The following is a 25,734-nucleotide window of genomic DNA, read 5'->3' on the forward strand; positions in this document are numbered from 1 at the left end:
CACTATCATCACTGATCTTTCTGTCCTATCTTCCATTCTTAAACTAAACTGGGATTCTCTGTCTCATCTAATTCAATAAAATCTTCATAACAGATAACAAAGTCTTTAACCTACTTACATAAAAAACTAAATAATTGAACAAAAATAAATCAGCTGTATGCCAGGAAGTGTAAAACTTCATTAGTTCTTTTTGTTACTATTTAACCAGCTATTTCTACACTGACCAATCTTAAAAATTTCTCAGTATAGTTATTTTACAGCTTGATACAGATTTGACTAAACTAAAATCAAGGTATTAATGAGCAAGTTAACTAGTTGTATCATTTAGCTTTTACAATCAGGTTGAGGTTTGATGAAATTATCTTTTGCAGTGGGTGCTACAGAAAGAACTCAGGCCAAACCATACTTGCTCCTCTTTCACTCCAAACCATTAGAAATCTCTGCCAAACCTGTGTTTCAAAACAGTTTACTATTGCTCCCATTTTATTTGTCCTTCTCTTTTGTGTGGCTGTTTCTTCTTACTTCTGTAAGAAGCAAATCTAGAAACTGGTGCATTTTTAACTGCTGTAAAACAGAGCATCGCAACTGCAAACAAGAAATAGAGAGCAAGAACCTTAAGTCTGTTGTGAACACTGCTATCAAAATTCTAGCTTATAATTTTAAAGCCTGTGGGAGCATTCTGATAATGCAGTGTTCCAACATACAGGCAAAACTGATTTTCAGATTATCACTTCCTATATTGCAAAGAACTTCCCAAGCTGTTATCCTTCCACCTCATACTTCTCCTCAAATGCAACTTCATGCTGAGTTAGAAGCAGTGGCAAATTCATTCTCTAGGAGATGATAAAAGCAAATTGCTGTCCAAGGAGAAAACAGTGGGTTTTTTCACTCTCAGGCTTACAAACAACATAGAAAATTCATTTTAGAAAAATATTTGTTCTTCTAAACTATTCCAGCTTCACAAACATTCTCCTAAATTCCAACCAATATCAATAGTACATGGTTGAGTCAATGTAAGACAATAAATAGGAACTGAAGAAATCATTAACATCAAAATGAGTAGATACCTAAAGCAGTTATATTACCTTGCCTGCATCCAGCCTTTAGGCCAAAGTGGTTTCACTTCTGTTTCCATAAAGGTTTTGAGGTAATCTTCAGCAGACTGACTTCTATTTGGCTCTAGCTCATAACATCCCAGCTTGATCTTGACAAGATTACACAACAGAGACCTGCAAAAAGAAACAAAATAAATATATTGAAAGACACTCCTTTCAAAAGCTCAACAGAAAAAGGCCAGGAAATTGAAGCTGCTGTCTACTGATAGTTGCAGGAAGTGCTCAGTTCCAACTGTGTTTTTTGGAAGTTCATACTGCACAAAGTATTGCTACTACAAACTCATATGCTCTACCATTGAAATCCGTTCTACACTGAGTACTTCAGAGGATTCTTTCTGACAGGGATTTTGTCTTTTGTTCTTAAAAATATAAAAGTGCACACAATTAAGTAACATCATCCTTTTAGAGCCTCTTGAACAAAAAAGCAACAGATTTAAGTATCTATCTCCTCCAGGTCAGTCCAAGCTATATTGCTTGTACATATTTCAGAAAGCTTTCTTCCCTGTTGTCTTCGTGTACTTAAAAAATTCATTGAGAGAAGTCCACCAGCCCCTTTTAGTAATACATACATATAAATACACACACAATTGTACTAAAATTGCCTAAGATCTTGCATGAGAAATTACTAATTTAGAAAGATGTGCTTGCTTTAAAGTCTAGATTATTTAAATAATAGTCATCTCAGTTTTCAGAAAAATCTGTTCTAGGAAACCAAACTCTAGTATCTGATCATTTCAGATAAGAACCTGTGCTACTCTTGAGAGATAAAGAATTTGTGTTCAGAGGGAAGAGAAGGGGTTAAGTTAATGCATTTTTCTAGCTCTTGTTGGATTGGGAGGCTTGCCAAATCAATATCACCAGTCTTGATGGCCTGTCCTCCTGTGGCAGAAATCTCTAGTGCTCACTGGTGTTTTGTAGTGTATTCCTAGAAAGGTGAGAAGCAGTTCTAACACTGCTTACACACCTCTTCTTTGCCTAAAGAAGCTCGAAGTGCTGGAGTCAGAAAATTCTCATGTATTTGGATAAAGCAGAAAAACAAGCAGCGAAACTTGAAAGGGTTGGACAGAGGATAATTTTCCTTTTGAGTTAAAGATGAAGATGTTTCACCATAACAGAATTCCAGTTTGCCTATTTAACACCAACCCTCTTCAAAACTCCCCCAAGGTGTAATTCTGGGGAAAATGATTTACTCAACAGTATCATGTAATAACATCCTCTTGGAGATCCCTTTATAAAGTCAGTGAAAATTCTTGGTCTTACCTCACTGTGTCATCCCAGTGAAACTTCTTTCTGGGTCCAACAACCCTCTTTCCAGGTTTCTCATCATCATCTTCCTCTGATCCGTTTTTCTCTCGTTCATCTTCTGCTTGCAACCTACAGTTGGAACAATTATTTTCTTTAGAAATATACTACAAAAACAGAACATTTCATTGAAAAAGAAGTGTCATTCTAGGTGTTGGGGGGAAAAAATAACCCACAGAGGACCTATTTTCAGATTTTTGCAACACTTCCTTGTAGGATAAACAGTTTAATCTCCCTCTCCCCACTGCTTTATGGTTCTCAGAGAAGTGAAAAGGACACACTCTACAGATGCTTTCACTGATGCTATAAGCTTCAAGCAATGCCTCTACTCGGAACTGGCAGGGTACTTATCAAACTGTTAATACCTCTCCAAGTCTAAAATAACTATGGTCAAAACAATTACAATGAACAAGGATAAAGTATATCAACCTCAACACATCATCTTCCTCCATTCATCCACCATGTTAGGAATCAACCAGTAATCCTTCAAATTATTTTTTCTATCAAGACCTATGTCGCTCAGTTAATGGAATGTCTCTCTGATGTCAGACAATAACACACAAAATTAAGTAATTTGTACAGTTAAAGAAAGACACCCTTAAACTAGAGCTGAGTGATTTTCTGAGCTAAGGAAGTACACAACATGGATACAAACTTCCAGCTGGGTTCTAAATAGGCTTGCACAGCCTCCAGAATAACCTACTTGGCATTCTTGGCTTGATTGCGGGCCTGACAGTCCTCTTGATACTTGCATAACTGTTCAGGCATGACGTTACTGACAGCCAGTTTCAGCTTCTGCAATGGCTCTCTCAAGCGGTCATCCTGTGAAAAGAGGAGTACCAAAATAATCCTATTAGATGTAAAATAAAGAGCATTTCAGATTGTCTCATGAAAATTTCTGGATCACTCCCAAGGTAACATTCCCAGTACTATTTATGGACTGCGACAGACATATTTCTACATGGCACTTGAATCCTGTTAGGTGCAGCAGCATTATATAAATGCACGTAGGTCTTGAGATGAGAAACAACAAATGATAGTCACAAATAAATGCGTCATGAACATCCCAAAACATTATGGCATTATCTCTTTAAATAATGCTTTTAAATTAAAATAGAGAAGGGAAAAAAACTTAAGGGGGAAAAAGTGAAATAAACCGACCAATCAATATCTCAGCATTTGCAAATAAATAGCCTATTAATCAGGTCTCCAAAAACTGTGGTATAAAAACATCCTAGGTAATGAATAAAATATGAATATGTATTATATTATCCAAGTGGTAGATTGTTATTTGAGCAATTTATGTATCTGAAAGGTAAAGACTATGTATTTAGAATTGTCTCCAAAGAGTAAGAATTCCAAACATTAAGGTAATATACTATACACTTTGCTACATGTTTTATATTCACTTTCTACATCTTCTAACTTTACATTATTAATTTAATTGCTTATTGAAAAGAACTAGAATATTCTTTTATGTTTATGTGCTTAGAAATAATAGCATTTAAATCTGTTTGCCTTATTAGCAAGCACCGAGATATCTCCATTCATCTTCAGATCCTCTGCAAGATTTAGTCCTGGATTTTATCTAAAGAATCTAGTCAGGGTACTTCAGACCACAGATTACTTTTCTATTCAACAGAAAAACAATCTTTAACAGAAAAGTTACTGAAAATGGCATACAAGTATTCGCATGACTTAGCCACAAAAGGAAATTTGAACAAATAATACAGGCTGGGTCATCTATTATCCATGTAGCCTTCCTTTTTTCTTGACACAAAAGTGAAAACAAAAGTACGTATTTTTAGCCTATCATGACACTTATTACTGTGGCTTTCTAATTCTGCTGCTTTGATATGTACCCTAAGACTACAGTAATACTTAGTGATGATAGCAGAAACACTCCTTAATAGCCTGTATCCAGCTTTCAAGATGAAAGCACTTCTTTCTCAACTAAAGATTCTGAAATACTTAAAATATTTGTTCCTAACCTAGTGACAATATCATGTATATGGAAGGAGGCTTTTAAACTTATCTATCAACTGATCCAAAACATTTTTCTTGATTTGAGGCTGTGTGGCTACTGCTCTACTCTGCTGCAGCAAGGAGGACTGACTGTCATATAATTGCCTCCTGCTGGAGCTGCTCTCCCCATCCTTACCTGGACATTGAGGTGTAACTTCTTCAGGCGCTTTATCAGCGTGTCCTTATTGCACGGCACGAAAGCCTCCAGGTGTGAGTACACTCCATTGCGGATGGCAGGGTTCACCTCCTGCAGCTGCAGCTCAATACTGACAAACAACAGGAGACACTCACTCAGACACACTCCAAGGTAAAGATGGCATCTGAACAAAAACCTAAGGAAGCTTTGGAAGCATAGCATATTCTAGCTATGCATATTAAAAATAGCAGCTTGGGATATTTTCAGGTAAGTTGTTTTGTAAAAGGAAGAAGTCCTAATCAATGGCAAGAAACCATTCACATATGTAGTTCTCCAGCAATGTTGACCATTCAAAAACATTAAAAAATTCAAATAATTCAAATTTAGTTTACACCCGCCACTGTGAATCGAAACTGAGACACTTTGTGATAGTCTTCTAGAGATTACTTTTGTTTCATAGATTATGAACACAGAACTTTCTATATTAAACCCTTAATTGAAGATTACAGAGAAAAAAAAATCTGGTGTTTGCCCTCATGAAAGCTGAAGGTCATTTGAGTAACAAAAGTGGGAGACAGGAGTAAATAAAGGCAATTTTGTTGAATTTTACACATGAAGTCAAGGACCAGGGCACTACAAAACATTTTACACTGGATAAAGACAGACGGGTATGACAGGAATTGTATGCATACATAAGTCTCTTTAGCGAATAACTAGCTTAGACTGATCTACCTTCATTGACTTTTAAGGGATTTGTTGGAACAACCTCAATAATACTTCCTCTTCTGTACTTTTCCTTTCACCCCCTTCCCAAAAAGGGAAGGTTCTACAGATAAGCACTTACTCCAGAAGAATATTGTTCATGTCTTGTGTGAAAAACTTCTTCCTGCCTTCTTCATCAAACATCTTGGCAGCCTAAAAATACAAAAAAAAAAAAAAGCATTCACGTTCATAGAGTATTTTGAACCAACAATCTTTGTATCTTTACTTTTACAGCCACATCATATTCTTATTTACCGGAAAACGTTACTTGGAAAAGAATAACGAAAACCAAGCTATTCTCAGCTATTTAGAAAAAACTGAGGATTGTTACTGTTATATTCAAATGTACACACCTTGCTCTAGGGCAGACAATCATTCTGTTTAGGATCTGCCTGGATCACTGATGTTAACACATTCGTCTTTTGAATAACCATTAAGAAAATTGTAGATGCTTTATCACCATCACCACCACCAACATTCTACTATCTCTGTTTTAAAAAGAGAAGCATTGTTTGACAGGTCAAGAAGGCAAGAGCATTAACTAGCACATTTCTACTCCATCTTTTTCTACCTGTTATGTGCCTCATCCAGTTGCATCTTTCCAGCTTAGAGGTCTCTCAAACCTTCACTGTAATTTCTACAACCGGATTGTATATGCTAGAGGAATACCTCATCCCTCTTTTCTGGTGCTGTCCAGCATTCTTTCCATCTTTAGACTGTATCTTTAGTATTTTGTCTGGTATTTTTGTTCTTTTTATCAGAAGTTTTTACTGATCTCCCAGCAATTCCCATGTAGAATCCCTTTATCTTTGTTCTTATCACCTAGATAATTTTTTTTCTCCACAAGGAATGCCAGCTTATAGGACAAAGCCAATTCCCTGTACCATTTTACAAAAATCAGTAAGAACCTTTCTCTAGTGTACATCTACTCTGCAGAAATTCAGAAGTCGAGAAAAAAGAGCCCTTAAAAAACCCCATAGAGTAGTGACTTGCAACAACGTAGCTAAAAACTACAAGTAAGTCCAACTGTTAACATGATTAATTTATTACTGTTAAATACTTACTGTTCTTGCTCTTTGTAACTGACCTATTTAAATTTGAAAGAAAAGTGTTTTCTAAAAATTGTGAATTCTACCTCTCTTCCTGTGTGAACTGCACAGGAAAAGAGTGTGACACTCAAAGCTGTAAGGTAGCCCATTGTCTGAATGCTTTATTACTTCAGTCATGAACACTAATACTGAAGTTTAAGTTCCTGCAAGGACTGCATTCCACTCATTGCTTTCTACCACAAATAGAGCTGCTGAGGGGATGGTACTATCTGTTTAGGATCACTGAAGCATTTGTCCTGCTAAAAAAATTAGAAAGGTTATGGATGCCTTCAAGTGATAGGGTACCAAAAAGACAAGTCAGAAAGTCTTAAATCCAGGACCTTTATGCTTAATTAACACAAGGATTAGAGTCATCATCTGGTTTATATAAAGCAGAAGGAAAAAGCTTTGACATTTCAGTCCCAGGTAGACCTTGAAAGGCAATTCCAGCATTATACTATTATGCTGGACAGCACTGCTGGCTTTTAAAGAGAGCAACACCAGCAGATTCAAAAACTTCATCACTATTACAAACTATGGTTGGGTTTTATTTCCAGAATGATTATCTTGACAGTGATCTTAAAAATAGAGGAAAAATCCCTTTTATTTACTTTCCTGCTTGTATACAATATTGCCTTCTGTCAGGGTAGTACAGAATAATCCACTCAGGAAACTATAACACATGAATCTATGAAAGGAAGTCAGGAAGTTTTTATTGCCTGTATATAGTGGCTTTCCAATCTTATTTTTTAAATTTTGATATATTGTACCCCATCCATGGAGCACAGGCTTCTTCCTACAGCTTTATAAACTTTTCTTTGTGCTAAAGAGATCTAAAGCTGCAAGAGTCTGGTAAATATTTGACAAGACTTTCATTTTTAGTGCTTTTTAGATGTCTGATTGCAATTTACAGGAGGTATGGAAGTTGCAATCTTTAAGTCAACATACAGTCTAGCTGTTCCCCAAGTACAAACTTAAACTTCCTCTGCTTAGCCAGGAAGCTTTCAGAAGACACTGTCAAAAATGGAAGAGTTCCCAGCTGGTCTAGAGGAAGGCATCCCTGCTCACAGCAGGGGGATTGGAGTGGATGATCTTAAAGGGCCCTTCCAACCCAAACCATTTTATGATTCTATGAGGAGTTATGTTTTCCAAGAGCCACTGAATTAAAGAGGCCTCCCAAATGGTTTGAGATTGTTATACAGAGAAGCAACATGAATTAACTTGGGGTAGGTCACTAACACTTCCTGAATTTTGGCCTAATCCATTTCTGCACTTTTGCTAGAAGCTTATTGTTGATTCATAGCAAAATTAACCTGCATACTGAAAGGTAGACAGAAGCTCCTTCACTTCAGTAAATATTAATTCCTTGGCTGTGTTTAGCTTGGTATGTTTAAAAATAAATAAGAAAACTAGAAGACATTTCTATAGACGTAAGAGCAAAGCAAACTCTGGAATTGTTTAAATTATTTTTTGTCCAAAAAATGAAGTATGTTTTGAAAAAGCAGTTAACTATGAGTAAAGAAAAGCTGCACTTTATACTAAATAAGGAAAAGCTGCACTTTATTCTAAATAAGGAAAAGCTTTAATATAATAATCTGAACAAGCAACAAATTTATTCTCAACTTAGGATAACATCCATAACTGAAACAAGGAGTATGTAATACCTTAATAGTTCTGATCCCTTTCAATAACTTACTGGAATATTTGTAACTTGTTAATTAACATATTTCATCCCATTTTTGAGAAGTTCTGATTCCATTCTAACCTCCCAGAAGAAAAAGTTCAGTTTTGTGGTTGGTTGGTTTGTTTTTTGTAGTTGGGTGGTTGGGTGGTGGTTTCTCATTTTGGTGGCTTTTTTTACTTGTGTTGGTATTTTTTTGTTTTCGGGTTTTTTTGTTTTTTTTTTTTTTAACTGGCAAGTTAAAGCCAAAAAACCTGGATCCAAAATACATGGATTTGTAAGCTGCAGTCATTTCAGGTAACCTCCTCCAAAGTAAGAAAACACCCATCCCATTTTATCAAATAATAATTCAAGTTAAAGTAACACTGGTTATTTCCATTATGGAGGAAAAACCCATAAATAAATGAAAATGACAAGTTATTGTACATAAAAGATTTAGAAAACCCCGTTTCCAATGTGAAACAAACACTGCTAAAACAATTGACCTGCATCATCTCTGCCTGTTTTTATCTGAGTATAAACACATCCTTTAAGATTGCCATTAACATCAGTTCTTCATTTCTAAAGTTTCAGCCAGGAATTCAAGGATGACACTCAAGGTCCTAATTGTTCTTCCTTGCTCTCTCAGATTCTTGAACGCAATCCACTAGCAGTGAACTCATACTTACTGTTCGAAGGTCTCCAATGCGCTTTTCAAGTAGCACAGGCAGACCTTCTGGGAGGGCAGGCACCTGCTTGGGTGTCATGACCTGAGAGGTGTAGGTTGCCTGAGTGACATTTCCATTCTCTCCTGACAGCTCAGAGACTGGGCTGCCATCAGAAGTGCCATCAAGCAACTTGTCAAAGTCAATGTCCCCCAGCATCTCCAGGGCACTTTCAGTTTCTTGCAGGAGCTCAGGTTCATTTGTGCTACCAAAAATGGAGAGGACAGGATCATTGATCCTAAGATTCAAGTCAGAGATATCATTTCCTGCACTGAGAGAGGAGGAAGGAATTTTACTAGGGGTAGAGGTTGCAACAGTCACTGGAGGTTTTGGACTAGGTTCCTTCTTCCTCATGGCTTCCTTCTCCTTTTGAAATTTACGGATCATGGCAGCCAGAGAGAGTGAGTCTTTATACAATTTCTTTTTCTTCTTCTCAGACTTGTGTGAATTTAAGGCCATTACTCTGTAGAGGAAAGAAATCTTTTATTAGCGTGTGACTTTTGAGGCCTTAGTAACCTTTAACAACATAACTCAAAGTTTAGTACAATTAAAATTTATCAGGGGGAAGAAGTAGTACTTCCTGCTTCCATCTTCAGACCATTTTATCAATTACCATAAACCTTAGGTGGGCACATGATTACATGTTCTCCAACTGATTTGTTACATTTTATACACATTAAGGCAAAGGTTATTTCATTTTGACTTCTCAATTTAATTATGGAGAAGTTGGCACAAGTGTTAAAACTCACAGCAGATTTACAATACTAAAATACTTAAATTTGCCTCTCAATACTGCTGAATGGTGGCAGGTTGCCTGTACAGCATATATGTTTAAAAAATTCTTCTCATTGCTAAAAATTTTTAAATGCAGGCTCAAAATCTAGATTTTATTTAAACTGAGAACATTCCACCAACTTGTCACCTTGATGAAAAATTAAGTCAGTAAATTTTCAATATTCAATGTGAATATTCACAGTAAGAGAGCCTCCATCCAACTCAGCAACAGTTTTCTAGCAGCCACCTAATCTAGCCCCACCACCTTAATCTTTCTATGGCTAGCCTCAGAACTGAGGAAAGCACAAAGTCAGTAAGAAATGCATAGAAGAATAATTAAACTGTATTTACAGCTTTACAGATGAGAAACAAAGAGATAGGAAGAAAATTATTTTTCAATAGAAGATGCAATTCCTAGTGCTAGCTTAGATGCTGGGTAGGACAATGATGCTTTATGCTATTCATAATACTCAGAATTTACTTTCTGTGATTTGTCTTTCCTTATTCCTGGTGCAGTTTCAGGGGACAAAAATTTAGCCCATAGGACTGAGTAATATAAAAACCCCACACAAATTCTGAAACAAAATCTATAAGCTATTAATTACAGTTTAAAAGCACAATATTCAAAACAGCTGTAATGGTCTTGCTATGGCACACAGTCTCAAAGCCAAACCTCAAATATAACTGAAGAGTTCTTATAAAGAAAAAGAAACCTACCCCAACTGCTTAGGAACTTTCATTTTCCGAGGCTTCTTCTCCTTTTCTGTCCCTTCATCTTTTCGCTTGCGTTTCTTCATTCCACGATCTTCACTTTCTTTCAACTTTGCTATCTAGAAAAGAGATCAAATAAAGGACAATGATTCTTCCACCCTAAAGGACTTCTACAGCAAGAAACATTCAGTTTTCTTTACACTTTCTAATTCAGAGCCAGGTAAAACACCTTAATATGTGTAAACGCAAATGGTATGATGGATTCCTAGCAGCAATTGTAGTTACTGACAGGTGTTAATCATTAATCGTTTTTAAACAGTTATGAAATTTAGAGTTTTCAGTAAGAGAAATACTCTAAGGTACATGCAGAGTGCTGCCCAGCCAGTATGGCCAATGGCTACCTTGGAATATGGAATTCCTGCACCTTCTTCTGCTACCAAAGTTCCATTGCTGACTATGAAGCTGACCACTATGAAACATCTTTGCTGGTCACAGACCATCTATCTCCCCTGCCTTCCTGATCCTTAGATTATCTGAGGGTGCAGGGCAGGGAAACAGAAAGCCTTCAGACTGTGCAAGCATTAGCCAGCAACAGGCAAACTTCTGGTGTAGTCGTCAACACTGTTTTAGTCACAAATCAAAACCATAGCATCATACAGGCTGCTAGAAAGAATGTTATCTGCATCCCAGTGACAGTCAGTACAAGAACCTTAAATTTAAGTGTTATAGAGCAGAAAAGGACACCAGGAAGCACTAAGTTCTCAGAAATAGCATGTAACTTGTAAATGCCATATTGCAATTATGTTTACATTGACTGTAACTTGCCAAACTTTATAGAACAGCATGCTGTTTGGAAAGATTGTGTATATAATTTTAATATAGCTATTCTTATTAACTGAGTTTATTTTAACAGGTATTTTGGTTTAAGATATGGTTTATTGGTAAATATGTTTAAATTTGGTTTAAAATTCTCAATATTGGGAACAATTTCATATCATGTAAACATTGTGCAAAAATTAAGAAGAGTATGGATGAATTTAAGGTCTCATCTTGTATAATAAAATTCTTACAAAATTACAGAATCATCTGTCAGTTCAAGATGGGTGGACACAACTTGTCAGGCTACCTAAACAGATGCTTAGTCTTACAAGACTGGACAGCCTGTGGACATCCTGAGTTAGTTACTGAATGCTAGTACATGAGCCACAAACCAGAAAATGCAATAAAACAGTACCACACATCATTCTGATTTTGGACTCTTCATCTGAGCCATTCTAAGTGTATCAAATATTTCCACCTAGCTTCTATTTCTGTAAAAAAGCCTTCATTAAAATCACTCACTTTAGGTGGCCTATGCTTTTTGTCTTCTGCAAAGTCTTCATCCTCTGATTCAGATGCCTGGCGAAACTGCAGTGTACCAGTGTTGATATAAAACCCTCCATATTTGGTTGTCAGGGATGCAGGAACCAATTCATCATACTGGGCAGGGAAAGGAAGATGAACTTATCAGCATTTCTTAATAAACTAAAGATATATTTCATTCACCAGTCCCTGTACATAAAAATATATATACCAATTCACAGTACAGCTTGCTAGAATAGAAACAGGAGAGCAATTTTACAGAAAATTAACTGGTTGAAGCCGAGAACATTAATAACAGAGTATCCTTTTAACACAATGCTCTTTTCTTAAAAAAAAGGCAGCATTACAGCATTAAAACTACTGCTTTCTCAAAGCAACTCATCATAATGCCCTGCTCAAACCCCCACTTCTTTTAAACAGTTCTCTGAAATTTCTTTTGTTAAAAATGCTATCCCAGACATAACAAACTTCACCACAGTATCTGTTACCTTATTTCCAATTTTAGATGTTTAATACAACACCGCCTCTTAAATATCACAATGCCAGGACATTTTTCATTTGAAGGCAAACATCCTCACTTTGTTCAGACAATTTTAAAACCACACAATGTTTCAAACTACCAATAGTTTATTTTGAAAAGTACTTAGTATTTATGAAGAAATTTCCAAGTTAGAATTATAAAGCTGAATCTCAAAAATATTGAAATCCAAAGACATAAAAAGTAGTCAATAATCAGTATAGTGGATGACAATATTAATTCTATTATTACATGCAACCAACAACCTCCATGCCATGTAAAATATACTGAAGATAAAATGGTTTAAGAACTGAAAAGTCTAGGCTACCGAAGACTTTTAGACAGGAAGAAGAGTTATTCAGGAAAGTAAAACAGTAAATATGTACTTCAACAAGGAAGCTGGAAAAAGAGCCTGAACTGGAGTCCTACCCAGGGATTTAATCTGATTAAGTAGTTAGAAACTTCCCTGACTCATCACCTTTTATGTTCCTGGAACATAGAACTTAACAAGCAGTACAGAAAGACAAAATGGGAAAAGTGGTGAAAGCATTTATAAAGTACCTTAAGATGGTTTGAAAAGCTAGCACAAGAAAGTGAGAGAATCTATTAATGGAACAAAATGAAAGTGAAGTGGCTTAATAGTTGACTTGTCATTAATCTTAAAAGACCAGGAGGGTCATGCAAAGAAAACTTGAGAGTGGAGGTTGTGTAGAATTTCAGAGAAAACTCATGCTTTCTCCACAGCTCTTAGAACCAGCTTCATTAAGTGCAAGGAAAATAAAAGCAGAGAAAAGCGATTATGATCCACAGTGCTTAACAGACACAGCAGACATTACCCATTTGAGCTGAGAGGGTGTGAACTGAATTAGCAAGGGTGGGGCAGAAAAAGATCAAAACAAAAGAACACAGTGGTTGCCAAGTTAGAAGCAAAAAGCACACAGTCAAAGCTGGGACCATTATCATAGGAAGCAAAAGCCAACACAGTAAAGACTGAGATGCAGAGCAGTACAGCAAGTCGGGGTAACACAAGCAAGGATTAAAGACAGTCCACAAATGAGGAATCATGAATCACATGAATCACAGCAAATTGTCTGAATGATCAACACGCTGTGTGGCACAGATCCACTGGAACAAGGCAACAAGAAACACAAAATTCATTTAATATACAGAGTGAATGTATTCCATAATACTCAACAGGCAAGTAAGATCAGCAAGATATGGATGTATAACTCAGCAGTTGAGGTTTCAACAGCGTCTGTTGAGGACTCTGAATTTAGTCAGACCTTCAAAGATCCTTCTGATATTCAGTTCCTCTTAACCCTTGAGTAAGACTATTTTTCTTTACCAAAATCTGTTTTTACCCTGAACCTACTGAACAAGGTGTAACTTATAACTCAATGTTGTATTTTAGACATAGGGGCCTGCAGACCACAGTGTAGCTAGTGTACACCCCCCTTTGAGCTAAGCTTACTATTTTCTAGTGCCCTAACTAAACAGAAAATGAGTATGTTTGTATAAGGTATTAGTAACAGAGATTAGGCTTCATTTTGAAGTGCTTCCAGAACTCTCAGTTAAAGGGAACATGGCTCTTGCAAATTCTAAATCTTCTTATGAGCTGCTTTCAAGACCTTTGCTTTAAACTAGTTTTTCTGTGTATGAAATCACACAATTTATCTCATGAACAAAAACAAGTTTAAAGCCCTTTACAGTGTTCTGCTCTTCCTTACACATTTCAAGGGCAAGAATTAAAAAAAAAAATCTCAGACCTACAAAGAGACAGGACTTGACTAATTCCTGTGAACACAGGTTTGTCCTACAACTGATTATGGAATCATCCTGCAGATAACAAAATAAGACTGATAGACTGTCTGACCATCTAAAAAGCAGGTTCATATGCAAGCTATTTTAAACTATTGTCCTTGAGCCACATTACTATGCTTTTAGTGCTATTAATCTAGTTAAATGTTTTGGTATGAAAAATAATTTAGTTTTTTAAAAAATAAGTTAACTGGTTTCAACTTCATCACTATACCAAGAACAGAGAATTTTAATGGATTATACCAATTTAGTTCTGAAATCCAGACCCACAGCAGTATCTTATATTAATATTGTCTACTCTTGAGTCCAGGTATTTTGACCACAACCCTCAGATGTTCTACTGTGATCCTTCTCCTCATTCACCTCCCTTCCAGACAATAGCTTCCAAAAGTACACATGTAAAAAAGTTTTTAAACATTTCTGTATTGTCTTGGAAATGACATTTGGTGCAAACATGTCCAAATGGTTTAACAAATGTAGCTTGTTATTTTTGCATAACATAATACTTAGCTAAAAGATAAGCAAGGATAATTTTTGTACCTTGCTTAGTTTATTTTTGAGGTAGGTCTAACCAGCTTGGGGTGGAAGGAACTGTTTCTTTGATACTGATCATCAGTAGCCCACTGAATAAAGGCCAAGCTACTGAAATGATGTCAAATACAGTTCCTTCAGTGAAGTGGACTAAATATCTACACACTTCAGATATTTAAAAAATACAGAGTTGATTGATCTCTATGCTTCTTCAAGATGCAAAGAACTGAAATGCACTCTTTGGCTCTGCCATCCTTTAAGGCTGAGTTTTCAAAAAACTACCTATCTTTCCAAAAACTAGAGTATAATAGAATCTACAAGGAAATCTTGAACAAGGTTAAGGGGAAACTATGCATTGCTTTGCTAATCCAAGGAGACATCAAAAAGCAATCACAAAGAGCTTTCCTGTGATAAAGAAGGTTTCTCTTCCAAAATGCACAGGTAAGTTGGCAGGTTGGTTTGTTTTTCTTTTAACCCTGGGGAAAAGGACAGCTGGCAGAGCACAAAAGAAAAAAGCGTGAGAGATTATAAAAGATATAATACCTGGCCCAGGATAGTCTCATACGAGTATCCTAGTTTAGTAGTCAACATATCATAATCCATCAGCCTACCTGAGCACCTTGAGAGAAGTACCAATACACATCTACTCTCCTGTTTTGTTCCCATCTCAGCCAACACCTTTTATACCTTTCCACCAGCCACCAGAGCTATGCTATTAGCTTAAGTGACCTTCACTTCATGGAGATTACATTCTTCTCACCTTGAAAACATTTCAGCCAAAGTTACAAAATGTATGACCAGCCATGTGACCACTTTTATCTGTGCAACTCAGTTCTTTCAGAGCTTGAGCTCTGACCTGACCCACAATGAAAATCTAGTTCAGTGTTAAATAATTATGTAACATATTACTTAATCTCTCCAGGTTTAATGTTACAGAACTACTAGAAGATTCTGCAGAAAAGAAGTTATACTTTCCTTTTCCCCTCATTCAACATGAAGAGCAGATTTTCCATATATGACATTTAAGACAAATGCTCTTATCAAAGATCTGTTATTCTGGCATGTTATAAACCTCCCTTTGTATTACATTAGTAATCATATTTTTGTGTATGTTTTGGGAAACACTTAGGTCCATTGTACTGCTTAAACAAATGCATCTACTCAAATAGCTGATCCTAGGCTACAATCTACCCCTCTAGTAGCTCAGATTACTTTGAAAAGTGATTTTGTGCTCTTCAAGAAATTAAATCTAGCAAAATACAGGATGCTGCTACAACCATTATAATTTCCTTCTCCTACAAATTTAAAGAGTGGTACCACACAGGCCAGATACAAGTCTCAGGTGTTTTCAAGAACCTACGCAGGTGCTGAATTTTCAGTTCATTCAGTTTCTTCTTATTCCTTCCTAAAGAAGGGTATGTCTTTTTGCAGAAGGAGCACAAAAACATTACTACTGCTTTAACAAACACCAGATGTGTTCTGCACATTCAACTACCTTTGTTTCTCTAGCCATTCTGGTTCTTGTACCTGCTTAGTTCTTGCATCTGTATCTGCTGGTTTGATACTCCACTTTATACCTAGATGTATTTTGGGGTGAGGAGGATAAAAAACAAAGAATCTCCAAATTGAAGCTTGTCCTTGTGCTCACTTGAAGGCACAGGATATATCAGGGGCTAGCTGGCAGGTGTCCCCTGAAGACACGCGGGAAGCGTGCACGAAGCGTTATTAAAGGTGACACCGCGCACTTGGCTAAGGGAGCACCATTCCCCAAACACACAACTTCCAAGCCTGGGCAAAGTGACAATGAACAAGGAAGACAGTACTACTATAAACATACCAATCCAGAGCCAATGAAACACTTAGCAAGAGAACCTCTTAAAAATAGAAGCTTTAATGCACCCTCCTGTATTCAGTGTGGATGAGATTTGCGACCGAGGTCTACAAAGGCAGCCTTTTCCAGGTGAAAAATGCCACAGTGTTCAATTTCTCTCAATACACCATGAAAATATTTTTAATAATGGAACCTATGGAGTGTTTTTCTGTAAATGCCTCTAACATTTGCAGGTTGATAGCTTGGTTGTTTTGTTAGGATTTTTTAAGAGACAGTGATCTTTTTAAAACAACAACACTCCTTTCCATAGTTTGCATAAAACAAACTCCTTAGAGTACGAAGAATGAGAGAACAGTACCAAGTTGGCCTGATACTACATCTGGCCCAGAACCTCACAAAAATGGTAAAAATTTCCATTAACACACTGAGCTGCTATTCCCTGAAGAGATACTATTCTTGCTGGGAAAAAGTGTCTCAGATATTCAAGAGTTTTGTCCAAGATAACCCATCAGCTTCAGGTTTTAGGGGCAAGCCAGGGTAGGAGAGAAGAGGATATTAAATCTATCATAGCTTTTTAAGTTTGGAGAATACAAGATGAGGACAAATTTATCCTGGAAACAGGTGAAAACTGCATTTCATGACACAGAATTTGTGCAGAGACCAAGCCCTTAAATTATGGCACGTATTCTAGGGAACTCAGAAACCGAGCAATGCTTTTAACATTAAAACCAACACAAAAATCTTTGAAAGGTTTTCTTTAAAGATGATCTGAGCTCTTGAGGCAAGATGTAGCTAAAGAAAAAGTCAGATCTTCCTTTTAGCTAAGTACCTGTTTTGGAGAGACCTTCCATGTACGAGAAACTATTGATACACTGGCTTTCTCTAGTGACCAGCACAGCACTTCTTACATCAGTGTTTAGAAAGCTACTATGGAGCTATGAATATAACAGACTAGGTCAAATATTTACACAGGGGCCTGGGTGTCTGAAGAACTGAACTACCTGCTTCCCACTGCTCTTGGCATTCACATTTAGCTTCAATTCCTGCCAGTATGGCTATCTAGTATCACCGCTTCAAAAGACACCGCTTATAGATTTGTCGGTCAACAGTTCTTTTTCTACATTCATCTACCTGAAATGAGCGAAGTCTTTGGTTTGGATATCCAAGCCTTGTTACCTTCAAGTAAGAGAAAACAGCATACACTTTCATTAACACTATGCATTACTTTAAATTCCCTCTTCTGTATTGCATAATAGAAAGCTCAGAAAGCACTGTGTTCCCTTGCAGTCTCTACCTATATAAAGCTTACATTGCCAGGAAAATATTCAACCAACCAAATAATCAGAGGTCATCACAAGAGCAAGTAATCAGCCTGATCTGGCTGGACATGCATGTGTGTGCAGGAAAAATAGAGTGGGTGAAAAATTCTACAGGAATTTCACTTCATAAAGAATGTAGTTCTGGGCAGCTTACACTACAGCAAAACCTATTTTCAACATCAAAGCAGCGGAAACACTGAGGAGGGGCAGCTTTCTTCACAGGTTATGGACATTTTGTATAGGTCTATTAAGATAAGCAAAGATTAGGACTTGCCATCAGGCTAACCCCTGTAGAGGGGTTAGAAACAATAGTAAGCCACTTGTGATTTTCTTTTTTTACTGGAATTATCACAATCCACTGACTACAGTCAAAATGCTCAACTCAAGAATAGCTGCTCGCATAGATTTCCTGCTTGCCTGCAAATTCATTTACCTCAATCTGTTTTTAAAAGGAAAGTATCTCTAAAGCTATGGAATAAATCTGTTTCAGCGCCAAAGAGCTCAGTATTTCTTTCACAACTATGACCAAAAAAAAGGACTAAAATTCTGAGGAAGCTTTCAAATTTTTTTTCTGGGATAGAGACAAGCTAATCCTGGAGCAATTAAAGAGGCGCTCATATTCACTTTTCAAGTGTTTGTGCCCAGGATATTATAGCTTTTTATGTGTAAGAAAGTGTGTCTTCTAAGAAGTAGTCCAGGGCCTGGCTCTAACACATCTCAGGGTACACGACAATTTCATAGCTGGCCATACAGAAGATGAGCAAGCCAGACATGTAGATTTTCTTTTGGAACACTTCTCTTGTATCCAAGTCAGAATGATGGAATTAGAGGTTTTGTTGGGCTTCAATTCCTACATTACAGAACCCTTAAGCTCTGCAACAACAACATGGACTGCAGCTGGCCCACTATATTTTTTTCTTCTTTTCTATATAAAAATGGGTATACAAGCAAAACAAAGATGGTCTCTCACTAGTCTGTACTGGTAATGCAGACATGAGGCATAATGATTTGTTGAGGAGAGCAATCTTTAGAGAATACACCATTTCTCCCCAATAGCTTCCACAGCTAGCACATGATGCAACCATCTGGTCCTCCAACAACTGCCTTTTGTACATTTTGCAAGGACTCTGGCAAGAGACAGAAGTAAATGCTCCTGCAAATCTACCAGATCTGCTGCTGGTAGCACCACCAGTGCTGGAAGGAGGCACAGTATGCCAAGTATTAATATACCAGACTCGTACTTTGACAGAGACCTGTGCTATGAGTACTGCTAGTCTTCCAAATCTCCTATCACATCTGTGATAGGTCACAGTAAATCCAGGAAAACCCAGCTAGAACTTGGGTTGGGTATCATTAAATTTTAAAAGCAAAGATGATGAACTTAATCAACAGTGAGAAACCAGATAAACCTATAGGCTCAAGTGGTTTCTCAGCAGAAATGAAGCATATCTGTTCCTACCAAGCTGGAGATCAGAATATGACCTTTGGAAAAGACATATGAAGGCTTAGACCCCAATATTGTTACAGCAGTACAACCAGAAGTTGTGGGATAATGATAAAACAGTTTAACATTGGCAGGTTCGAGTTTCTAGACGATGAAAAATGACTAACAAGTTACAATAAGCACCTTACAGCAATCTCTCTCTCCACACAACTTCAGACCTGCTTCAAAAACTATCAATGCACACAGATAAGGATAAGCTCAGCCTGCTATGCACTGTGGTTTACTGCTCAACTTCTGCTGAAAAAGGTATCAGCTCTGCAAACACTTTCTGTGCACCTCACACAGGTCATAGGATCATTCATTGCAACATCTATATGCTAGAAACTTCACAGCTCAGTTTACAGTTCTTTACAGTAAAAGTTTTAGAATTTAAATGAAGGCTTGACATAATGTATGCTAAGCAATGCACTTATGTGATTTTCTTACTCTTCTCTCTCAACTCCTTTCCATAACCTTTCCTCTCCCACTCAATTCTAGCCCACTCCTTCTCACAGTAGATCACTGCTATTTTGTCCAGTGTCACTCAGCACTAGAGGAAACTGAAGGCTGGCAATGCACAGCTCTTACTTTTGGTTTGTTTTTTTTTTACTTGACTAAACTGTACATATACTTCTTTCTGACATTTAATAAGGAAGAATTATAGAAGGTTTCTGAGCTTTAAGACAATCCACTTTTTTTTTCCAGGCTTTTTACTCATTTTTGTAATTTCATATATCACCTTCAAGATATCTCCAAATGCCCTCCTATAAACCTTCTGATATCCCTGATACAGCCTGCACCAAACTAATACCTTTTTCTTTTACCTCAAGATATGTTTTCATTTCTAAAAAATATTCAGACAAAGTAAGCAGTAATATCCTGCTGTTTAACCTGTTTTGTCTCAAATTTTTCAGACATATTCAATGTTTAGAATAGCCATCCTATTTTTACTGATTTTTAAGAGGAGAATAGCTTCGTGATCTAAAGCAGGAAATCTAATGCTAGTAACCCACTAATAATCCAGAGAGCTAGTACAAGAAACTAAACAGAGCCAGTGTCATTTCAGTCAACAGTAAATGAAGCACACAAATAAAAATATTTTCATTTCTAAAGCTAGACAATTATCTGATCTAGGAATAGCTTAATTCTTTGGTGCATAATATCTGGAATAAGACTACAAATACAGTAGTTCATTGGTCTCCCAAAGTAGCATGTCCTTTGCATTCACATCATTAACAGACAGGTACAAAGTATTTTCCCTTACCTTTGTTCTGTATTGAAAAGATAAAGCACTGCCTCACGGTTTCTTGCTGCTGTGGTGAAGGTTACTTACCGCTTCAGAGTTATCAATGAAAGGGTCCGTCTCGTCGTACCCGTAACCGATGTCGATCAGATCCTGCAGGCGATCTTTCCGATGCTTGTGGGGCTTGCCACCCTGAAGACAAAGTGAGTGTTACATCATTTAGGAAACATGAAAGCAACGTTTTAAAGCCTACAAAGCATAAGGCATTGGAGGAATAGTCATTCAAGGAATTAGCAGTTTTGCTTTCTTGAATGCTTCCTTGAAGATGGTCTAGATGGCTAATGAAAACTTCCACACAGATGCATTCTGGCAAATGTGCCTCACCAGAACCACCCCTGAAAGGCAGTCACTAGCTACCTTTTTCTGCAAGACCAAGATCTTCCTCACATTTCCTATTTAGAGAGATTTTCCTGTCCTATGTATATTGTATATAGTGATTGTACTGCTAATGATAGAAGGGTTGGAATAATTTAGAAAGTGTTAAGTTTTTCAGTGTCATATTACAGCGTCATTACAAGGGAAAATAATGATAGCCTAGAGTTCATTAAAGTGTTTCCCTACACAAGATGGATTAATTCTCTATTGCACATAAAAAGTTGAGTTTTAAAAAACATAAAATGTTACTTGAGTATTAAAACCAGAAGCTGCATCACAAACTATGGATGGATTAACTCAGCTCCAGGAGCTAGTAAAATTAATTTTAATCTGCAAGTATTCTTTTCATGTGGAAATTTCATTGTTAAGTCAAATAAAGACTCACAGCTAGCTCAAATATTCAGGAAATCTAGACTTAAGGTTACACAAAAATCTTCTTAGGATATAAGGCCTAGTTTTCTTGCTCACATATATTGTCAAAATCATCAATAAAAGTCTTAAAATATCAAATTCACAAAAAAGCACTGCCTTCAATTAAATGGTAACTCCCATGAATTCAAGACTTGCTCCTGAAACTTCTGTGCCTGCACCCTACAGCTCTGAGCATTCTTAGAGCAAGTCAGTCTTTCTAGCTGGGACATCCAAGCATCACAGCCCATTGGTTACTGTGAGAATGCAGCCACTGCCCAAAGGCGGTTTCACCCCTGCACGTTCATGGTGGTGTGAGCATCTCAACACCTCCATTTTAACAAGATTTTGAGAACATGCAAGTTTGTCACAAAGTAAAGCACGTGCTCTTGCAAGCAAGCAGGAATCTCTCACATTTACTTAAATAAACAAATGCAATAGTCCTAGGAGAAAAACCTCAAAAGTAAGTTCAGCTTTTAATTCAAATTTCCAAACTACTTTCCAAGCTAAGTATTCCTATCATCTCCTACAGTCACTCATCTGGAAAAACATCTGAATGACTGCACAGTTCCAAAACATGCAGTACTTTTTTTAAAAAAAAAGAAAGTTTACATTAGATAGATGAGAGAAGAAAAAGTAAGTTAGAAAAAGGCAGCACTTAAGAATTCTGATTAAACTCCAGTGCAAAAGCTTATATAATTCATGATTCTGACTCAGGTGCCAGCAGGCTAAGAATGCTTCATAAACCATACCTCACCTGTACTGAACTCACTAATGTGTAATGCAATCCATCTCTGTCCTACATATATCTTGCTAGTAACCATCAACATCCTTGTTTGCAAGTCTAAAATCTTTCTGCAGCAATGGTTATCCTATGATTCTATGATTTCAGTATAATAAGGCAATAAAAAATTTTAAATTTCCAATACATTCTGTCTGACAGTCAGAAAACCAGATATAGAACAAAAGTAGCAACAAAAAAAGTCTTAAAATAGCTGAATGAACAAAGGCAGTCTTAAAATACTACCTGCATTCAGACATACAAAAATATCTGAACCACTGTGTGTATAATTAAGACATTTTCCTTCAGGCCTGGCTCTACCCAGTTCTGTTTAAGGATCTGTGTTGAGATTTCATATGATCAAGATGTTAAGGATGCAAGAGTGCAGCAGAAGAATGAAGGGATTATCTGTGTCAGTGTCCACCAGGCAGCACTTCAGGGAACTTTTATGACTGCAGCTTACCTCCAACCTTTTTGTCCCAGAACATAAGTAGTCACAATACTAAAGCAAATTAAGGTGCCTAGTTCCTGAAGCTGCAAATACTACTCATGCAAGTATTTAGAAAAGCCAAAGATGACTTTAAGATATTAACTGTGTCATTAAACCTTGCATTTAAACAACCTTTGCCCGACAAGACTGGAAGGTAGGTGGCAAATAAAATGACAAATACCTGAAGAATCTTGACGAGAAGAATTTATAAACCAGTAGAATATATAAACCTGGTCTTTATGGTGGAAAAGTTAATAAAAGCTATAAACAACAGAACCAGCAGGCACAATAATATACAGAGCAGGAAGAAATGTTGGTAGAAGAAAGTATTTCAAATGTTCAAATGCTTTAAAAATGTTCAAACACCTTTACAAACAAGAAACTGTCACTAAGTAAGGAAGGTCCACTTAAACTGATGTCTGATCTACAGCTAGGAAAGAAAAAGTAAGAATAGGTATCTCATTTTGGCAAAGAGTGATCAGCAAAATTATTATGGAATATGCATTCATTCCTTTAGAAGCAACAGAGCAGGTAAAGAGTTGGGAAGGACAGGGGTCTAAGATGACAATTTACTGAGGAAAGTAAAGGAAAAAGGAAAAGAAGAATCACTAAAGACCTTACAGTTGCTCTGAATTTAGCATGATAAATAGGCAGTTAAATTCAGCATTAATAGAGCAAGGTAATCCACATAATATAAGTACAACCTAAGCAAAAAAAACCCCAAAAAACAAACAGCATGCTGCAAATTTGTTATGCTGCTCAGGAACCACTGGAGCTGCAAGGCACAGTTCAGACATTTGCTTAATCAAGAATGATCAAAAAATTGAGTTGGGACTTATTAAAAAAAAAAGGAACAGAGAACTAAACCAGAAGTCATCATTATAACACTGAAATACCAGGGCATCATACCATTAATATCCTTTCATTTTAAAAAAGCAATTAGAACAAAAAAGACAACAGTAAGCCAACAAGGATGTTTAAAGATAAAAAAACCATTTCCATACCATAACACTGTGAAGACACTACAGCTGGAGAACTAAAGGGCTGGATTTAGATAACATCAAAATCACATGCAATGTGCAGAAGAACTAGACATGTTTCTCTCTTTCTTACAATACATAAACTACAGAGTGCTACAAGAACTCGTCAGGTTTAAACACAGCGTGTTTTTATAGGACAGTCACCATGATGCTCCACAGCATTTCTGTGCTGTGGAACACAGAAATACGGTCATGATCTGGTAGATTTCTGGCAGAAAGCTTTAAAAAGATTAAACGTGTGACCTTTGGCTTTGAGAGAAATTAAGATACAATACAGATTGCCAGACAGGCACAATGAAGTAATATCAATCAACACTTGCTCTATTATACCTTCAAGTGTGAGATTCCACTAGTGTCAGAGACTACGCTACCATCCATTAGATGGATCTTCATTTTGATCCAAGGAAAGCTCTTACATATGTACAATATTGTCCAAAGTTCAGTATCATGTGTTCACAACAGTGTCTGATTTTATCTGGAGAGTAAAGCAATCAAAACAATGAAAATGGGAATTCTTCAGAGCAGATTTTTCATGCTGATGTTTAGTATTTGCAGCAATTACAGAAGAGTTCTGAAGAATCAGGTAAAAAAATGGTACTTTATGCATTTTGTTTTACAAAAATACACTTTTTCATAGGCTTTTCTTAGTATCTGCTAAATATATCAAACAGTGTACTGATTTGGTTATGAGTACAGCAATTTATCTGAAAAGAAGTAAAAAGTTTTCAAGGCAGACTGCTCTTTATGCATCAGATTTTCCACAAGTACTGTCACATGTTAGGATTAAAACCAATGTTCTACTCCATTTTAAACAGGTATCTCAGATAAGTAATACCTAATTAAAGGAGGATATAGCACTTTCTGCAAACCTGAAAAAAAACCTTTATTTTTTCTCATACAACCACTGATTACATTTACAGTAAAGCACTGTTAAGGAGTGTTACAGTGTAACTCCAGCTCAGAAGAGTATCCTGCAGCTGGTCATTCACTTGAGGAGAATGGGCACCTACTACACGGGATTCCTGCTCTAGCTGAAGCTATGCAGCGAATGTCTGACCACAAGAGGCAGAAGATGGCTGGATGCTGTCAGAACATGAGCAATTGTACTGGGTCAGCGTTCAGAGATGCAATTCCTCTGAGCCTGGATGGCAAGTCGAGACTGATGGCTCTTACATTGGAAGACAAAGGACAGGGAGTTTCTAACACAAGGAATCTTAATCCCTCATCACCCTTCATGCTTAGTGGTTCTAACCTAGTAAGTGCTTCTTTATATAGAGGATATTCCCTTTCATGGGGTTGGAAGGACAAAAGGCAAGACAGAATGGAAGGCAAGGAATCAGAAGTGCAAGAAGCAATGAAGATGCAAGCGCACCACATATTTAAACTGTTGAAAATTGCAATTTTTTGTTACCTACTGCTTTCTAATGGTTAAAAATACCTACTCACCCTTTTCTGTGACTACTGAACACTGAACTGTGGTTTTCTTAAGTCTAATAAAAGTTTTGTCCATAAATGTACAGGTTCAGCTTTGAGGGATGCATAAACATATATGTAAAATTAGATTACTTCCACTACCACTCCCTCCTACATATATTGCTTTACATACTTCCTTTGACTTTCATCAACTGTAGTTAAGCAACTTGTTTCATATATTATAAAATCCTTAACACTTTAATAGCAGAAATGAGTTTTTTGAAAAAGTGTGACTGAAACATTTTTCTCTCACATTCAAAAAATTATTTATAATTCAAATTAAAACAGCATTTTGGAACAGCCTTCTCAATTCATATTGGGTTCTTTCAATCTCTCCAAAAGATGAGAATAATTATTTTCAGTTTAAGAGCTGATTTTGTTATCTATCACAGCTAGCATGCCTTGAAGTAGTAATTACTTCTACAGACTATATAGACTAAGCACTTAGAAAAATCTGCCTTTGCCAGAAAAAAAATCCAAGTAAGTCAGACAAAAAGATTTTAATATGTATATTAATAGCAAAAGATACAAATGACTGCTCTTGTTTCCCTTCTTTATTACTGAGGTGTTCCTTTCGTAATCCAGAATATCAACATGCCTCAGCATGATGATGAGCTCTGATTGCCAGCTCAGACTTAATCACCCAACCCTACCCATATGAATTCTTAAAGACCTGTTTGGGTGTGGTTTTTGTCAACATTTTCT

The 25,734-nt window shown here is 36.7% G+C and overlaps 1 protein-coding gene across 1 annotated transcript in view; it reads right to left on the reverse strand.

Moving 5' to 3' along the window:
• The window catches only part of UBN2 (ubinuclein 2), a 43,290-nt gene that overhangs the window by 12,317 nt on the left and 5,239 nt on the right, over nucleotides 1–25,734 (reverse strand). Inside the window, exons 3-11 of the mRNA XM_030959518.1 lie at nucleotides 20,493–20,594; nucleotides 11,640–11,777; nucleotides 10,305–10,417; nucleotides 8,778–9,276; nucleotides 5,423–5,493; nucleotides 4,579–4,708; nucleotides 3,121–3,239; nucleotides 2,376–2,489; nucleotides 1,086–1,229 (exon numbers count right to left, since the gene is read on the reverse strand). Coding sequence (XP_030815378.1) covers nucleotides 1,086–1,229; nucleotides 2,376–2,489; nucleotides 3,121–3,239; nucleotides 4,579–4,708; nucleotides 5,423–5,493; nucleotides 8,778–9,276; nucleotides 10,305–10,417; nucleotides 11,640–11,777; nucleotides 20,493–20,594 — 1,430 coding nt within the window. The remainder of the gene's footprint in view (nucleotides 1–1,085; nucleotides 1,230–2,375; nucleotides 2,490–3,120; nucleotides 3,240–4,578; nucleotides 4,709–5,422; nucleotides 5,494–8,777; nucleotides 9,277–10,304; nucleotides 10,418–11,639; nucleotides 11,778–20,492; nucleotides 20,595–25,734) is intronic.

This window comes from Camarhynchus parvulus, chromosome 1A (genome assembly GCF_901933205.1).
Source record: "Camarhynchus parvulus chromosome 1A, STF_HiC, whole genome shotgun sequence".
NCBI lineage: Eukaryota > Metazoa > Chordata > Aves > Passeriformes > Thraupidae > Camarhynchus > Camarhynchus parvulus.